Here is a 5,371-nt window from a genome sequence, read left to right as displayed (position 1 = left end):
GTGTGTGTGTGTGTGTGTGTGTGTGTGTGTGTGTGTGTGTGTGTGTGTGTGTGTGTGTGTGTGTGTGTGTGTGTGTGTGTGTGTTTTGTATGTGTCTCAACGTGCACACATCCGAGCAAGCCACGCACAGGCGTCCAAGTGCCCGATACCTGGCGCCTTGCACAGCTGCGGCCGGGCAACACATCATGGCTGCCATGCGCGTCCCTGCTGCACCGACAGCCCCGGCCGCAGGCAGCGCGGACCTGGCGCGACACCATACGCCCGGTGAAGTTTTGGGTCTTTGAGCACGCCGAGCAGTTTTGGCCGCCCGTCACAAAGCCGCTGCTCCAGGTGCCAGAGGGGCAGGCGGTGCAACTGATGGTGTCAGGGGACGACCGGTCAATCAAGCCCGTTGCGGTCGCCGCGCCGAAGCCGGGGCGGCAGACGTCGCTGTTTGGGGGGCCGAAGTGGCAAGCGGGCAGGGAGGGGCGGTGCTGTTGACGTGCCTGAGCAGGCCTCTTGTATTCACTCAGGGGCTGAGCTGTTCGCCCTGCAGGCAAACGCTGCAATACGCGGGTGTCTTGGACACATGGATGACTGCACGCGCCCATGCACACCCCCTAGACCGAAAGCCCCGTACATGGCGCCTTTGAAGCCAGCATACAAGTGCCTCATGCCAGTGTAAGGGAGAGGAGCGCGTGCAGCAGCGTGAAAACCCTGAACCCTGCAAAACCCCTCAACCCCCCAGCGCCCACCAGTCGGCCTTTGAGATCGCCGCAAGGGTCAGCGACGTCGACGTGCCCGCAGGGCACATGGTGCAGTGCGTGTTGCCGATCAAGTCCTTGTAGGTGCCGCGCAGGCACGGCTCGATGTTGTTGGAGGTGCCGTTGTGGTACCCGAAATCAAACTTGCAGTCGGATTGAGAGTCCGACCCCACCTCTCCGGAGATCGAAACAGCCGCGCTGCTCGTGTTGTACCCGTCCCCGCAGTAGGAGCAGGGGTTGTGATTGTTGCCGGGGTTGTAGTAGCCGTAGTCACACTGAGCGACCAGGCCGTTCTCCCACCCGTAACCGACGTCGGTGACGCACTGAAACGCGCTCGTCGACCCCGCCCCGGCCGTGTGTGTGTAGTCCAGGCAGCGCGTGCACTCCACTGTCACCAGCCCGTACGTGTTGTTGGCGCGGCCGTACGTGTTGTTTGGGCACGGGTACCCAAACAGCATGCCCCCAGGGTCCCGGCGGTTCCCGTGGCCGGCCGGCGTGTAGCAATCATCTGGGCTCGTCGACCCTGGGGCGTCAGTAGACATGCTGCCATTGCCGCACGCGACGCACGGCTCAAGGTTGTACCCCGGGTTGTACCACCCCCGCGGGCAGAGCGTCGCGATGCCCGCGGTCCCGCTGGCCCCCGGCGACCAGCCGTAGCCTGGCGGCGCGACGCACGCCTCGGGGCCTGTGGCACGTGTCGTGTTCGGCAGGGTGACCATGTTGTTGCCGCAGGGCGTGCATGGAATTGGAGCGCCAGTGATGTTGACGCTGCCGGCGCGGTACGTGTTTGGGGGGCACTCAACGCCGTCAGTGGTGCCGAGTGTCGCGCCGCCTGCCATGGCGTAGCCGGGCAGAAGCACTGCGGGCGCACGTTGTTGCGTTGGGCAGAACAATGGTTGACTTGGTGATACACAGGGAAGAATTGGACGGCATGCGGGAGGCTCAGCACATACAGCTCGACAGCAAGCAGGGTGGGCGTAAGGTGGGGCCTGTGCCGCCGCCTGCTCATCATTTGCTGCATCCACATGCAGTTCAGATCTGAGGCACATGCATGCGCGCGTGCAGAGGGTGAGTGGTTCCCCACCGCTGCAGCTGCTAAGGCTGCCGTGGCCGGTGGACGGGGTGGTCACCCCCAGCGGGCACTCGGTGCAGTCCGCGTTGGCAATGGTCGCCTTGTACGTCCCCCGCGCACACGCATAGGCCTGGCCCCGGAAGTAATAGCTTCCCACGGGTGCCAGGCAACTCAGCAGCGAGCTGGTGCCCGCCGCGGCGGTGGTCAGGCCCCCAGGGCAGCGCGTGCACAGCCTGGTGTTGTAGCCCGGGTTGTAGAAGCCCTGGGGGCATGGCTGGGAGCCGTCGCCAGCCGCCCAGCCGTACCCAGGGCCTATCACTGCGCCGCGGGCAGGCCGCCAAGCGAGGCGCAGGGCGTAGAATGAGCACGATTTGAACTCTGCTTGTTGTACATGCAGACTTTTGCGCTGCCATGTGACAGGTAAATAAACCCCGCACAGATGCCCGCACAGCCTCGGAACGCCCGAGCCTGGGCCGCGTGAAACCGCCCACACGCGCCACCGTTGTTGCCTGCGCCGACTGACAGCGCCTGCTGCACAGGAAGTTGAGCCCGGCCCTCGGCACTCACAGCAGTCGAGCTCCGACTTGCCGTAGTCATGGGAAGTCGTCTTGAAGCTGCCGCACGTCACGCGCACCAAGTTGGACGTTGCCAGCGACTTGGCGCCGGGGCAGTAGTGGCCGGCGCCGCATTGCTCGCAGGTGAACCCTACAGATCCGTCCACGCTGATGTCATCGAGTGTGAAGAAGCCGGGGGAGCACCCTGTGCGCGCGCCCGGGCCCGCAGGGACGCATTTGAGGAGGCGTGACAGGCGGCGCACACACCCGGGCCGCGGCTTGCGGCAACCGGTCGCGTTCGCCCGCGGGCCAGCAGCCTAGCGCTGCATTGCTGGAAGCCTGCGCAGTACGTTCCAAATCCCCTGCGGCGGCCCACACGCTGCTACGCACGCAGGTGCCTGAATCATCGTATATCAGCACCCCGCGGCGCCCCGATGACGCCTGCGTACTCACAGCAGGCGCGGCCGCTGGACTTGATGACGTAGCCGGCCTCGCACTTCGTGCAGATTGCCTGCAATGCCCCAGGAAAAAACCGGCATTTCAAGGGATGAGCGTACGCCAGGAGTCAGCGAGTGCGACCTAGCGGCCGAACAGTGCGCCAGGCGTTCTGCCCCCAAACGCGATTGGGCCGCCCTGCACCCCGGCACGTCGATGGCAACCTATGATCATGCAGGACCGCTCAGACGAGTGCGCTCGCGTACGCTTGCACCTTGGTGACAGTGCCTGCGTAAAAAGCGTAACGGCAGGTGACGCAGTGCTTCACAAATGTGTCACACTGGGCTTTCACATGCTGGGGTCGGAGCAGGAGCAGCATCAGCAGCGCGGCCAGCAGCGGCGCAAGCGCCGATGCCGCGGCCCGCGGCTGCCCACGGGTGGGGTTTCCGGCGACATCTCTCATCCTGCATGGAGTGCGGCGATGGTCGTGTGCAAACAGGCACTCCAAGCGCGTCCAGGCATGCACGTGCTGGCCCTCCCAGCTGCCATTCCATAGCCACGGTATGTCTGAGGCAGGTGCCGCCGCTGTTGGCTTCCCAGGTGGCTGGTGCTGAGCGCTGCTGCTGGGGCATTCAGCTGCGCCTCCGGGTGCCCGAGCTTGCCAGCATAGCTATCAAACGCTCCCGCCAGTCCCACCGCACACTGCTGCCGCTGGCGCGTGCGCACCACGTGGTTGGGCGGAGCGCAGGCTGGTCGCACTGCTGACACGCTCGCATCTGCCTCAATCTCATGCATTAGGTCTTCTAGGCCCCATACAAGACACTTGCTGTGCAAGGTGTTTTCATGCCACACTGCTGCCCAACACCGGCATGAGCTGCGGCTGGGTGGCTGGCCACGGCCACTTCGGCGGCGCCCTTGGATCATCAACGCCTTCCGCTGCAGAGTTGAAAGCGAAAAAACTCGCCTGTATCATCCATGACAGCACACACTTGTATCGTGGCCTCCAGCGCCCCAGCCCACGAGGCCCGACCTTCGTCCGTCTGTCGTTGAAGCCCGCAACTGGGGTGGTGTTGTCTGGTGATATTGATGGGTGTTTATCCTGCCGTGAGATCTTAGGGGCATATTTTGGGGAGGTATCTGTGAGCTCCCTGGCTCACCTGCTGCAAAAGAATCTGTGTGAAGGCCACCGTGAAAAAGCGCAGCAGCGTGACCGGTCTGCACAGCGACTTACATTTGGTGTCTGCTGCCAAAACACGCTGTCATTCATCTATTACAGCCACAAGAAGGATCTAGCGTCACGTGCATGTGTCATGCGCGTCACGCCAGACGCCACGTACTCCTGTGGCTGGATTATGGTCCCGTGTCCGGCGGGGATTGCGGCCGCGCACAGGCAGGCCTTCAACTAAATTCGCCTCGCCTCCGACAATCGCCAGGCCTGCGTGCGGCCCCTGCAGAGGCCACACAATTGACTGCCAACAGGGCGCAGCAGACGCACATTATCAGCACCCGCTCCCCTGCGCTGATGGGACGCCTGACCATTCCCAGACAGGTCGCGCCACTTCCTGCCATTGCGGGCCCCCTGCCCACTCTGCCCTCCGGGCCCGACCAGTCCCCAGGCAAGCTGCTGCAACAAGATATGCTCTGCAGACGGCTGTCGTCGCGGCCGCGTCGGTTACATCCTACCGACCGCTGCCCCTCCTGCCGGCCGCACACCCACTGCCTGCAGCCGGGCGGCCGGAAGGAAGTCAGCGACGCACGCTACAGACTGCCAGCCAGGGCCCATGCAAAAGCGGGGGCCGCAAATCCTTCCGCACAGCGCGTAGGAGCACGCACTCAGTACTTTGAAGGGCGTGCCCCGCCTGCCGCATAGCTCTGCGAGCCACTCAATAGCCCACCTTCTGACGGCCATCGCTGCTGAGCGCGGCCCTGGCTGGCGGCCTGCGCGAACGCCCCGACACACCGCGCGCCGCAAACCGATACCTCCAGCCCTCACCCCAAATCGCATCAAGCCCTTCTTCCCCGCGCGGCCCGGCGGCACCGCGCGCGAGCCGCCACGCGGCGGCCCGCGGCTGGCCGCCCGCACGCGCGGTGCGAGGGCCTGCTCTCACCCGCACAAACCCGAAACCAAGGCAGCAGCCAGCCGCTATCGCACCCCACGGCGAGGGCGGCGCCCGTCCCCATGCGCCGCTCCTGGCCGCCCCGCACGGGGCCGCGACCCTGAAAACCAGGGATCGCGGCAGGGCCGGCGGGGGGGCCAGTGGACGGGGCGGGCGCCTCATCTTGCACTGCTCCTTTATATCTTGCCAGCCTGTTTCCGGCCCAGGTTGCTCGGGGGCTCAGTGCCCCCGCCCGGCCTGATAAGATGCCATAAAGCGACCCGTCCGCCATCCGCGCCGGCGAAGTTGACCGGCTCCCCCTCCCCGGCGGCGAGGGCCGGGGAGCTTGCGCCGCCACACATCGCCGCAGAGGGGCCGGCCGGATGTGCCACAGGCGCGCGGGCGGCAGCCCAGCTCGTGCCGCCTGCCACGGGCGGCGCCGCTTAGGAGCGCTGCCCGCCGCCGCGGCCG

The 5,371-nt window shown here is 65.5% G+C and overlaps 1 protein-coding gene across 1 annotated transcript; it reads right to left on the bottom strand.

Moving 5' to 3' along the window:
* Window positions 1-715: 715 nt before the first annotated feature.
* MNEG_8995 (hypothetical protein) lies at window positions 716-4,742 on the bottom strand (the record flags this gene model as incomplete). Its single annotated transcript, XM_014042531.1, has 5 exons — window positions 716-1,602; window positions 1,828-2,133; window positions 2,383-2,574; window positions 2,790-2,865; window positions 4,700-4,742. Coding segments are annotated over 5 exons (1,504 nt in total), but the record flags the coding sequence as incomplete, so codon positions are not given.
* Window positions 4,743-5,371: the final 629 nt, after the last annotated feature.

Source organism: Monoraphidium neglectum (assembly GCF_000611645.1).
Source record: "Monoraphidium neglectum strain SAG 48.87 unplaced genomic scaffold scaffold01782, whole genome shotgun sequence".
In the NCBI taxonomy this organism is placed as follows: Eukaryota; Viridiplantae; Chlorophyta; class Chlorophyceae; order Sphaeropleales; family Selenastraceae; genus Monoraphidium; species Monoraphidium neglectum.
Note: the sequence above shows the minus strand (reverse complement) of the source record. Positions and strands in the feature narration are given on the sequence as shown.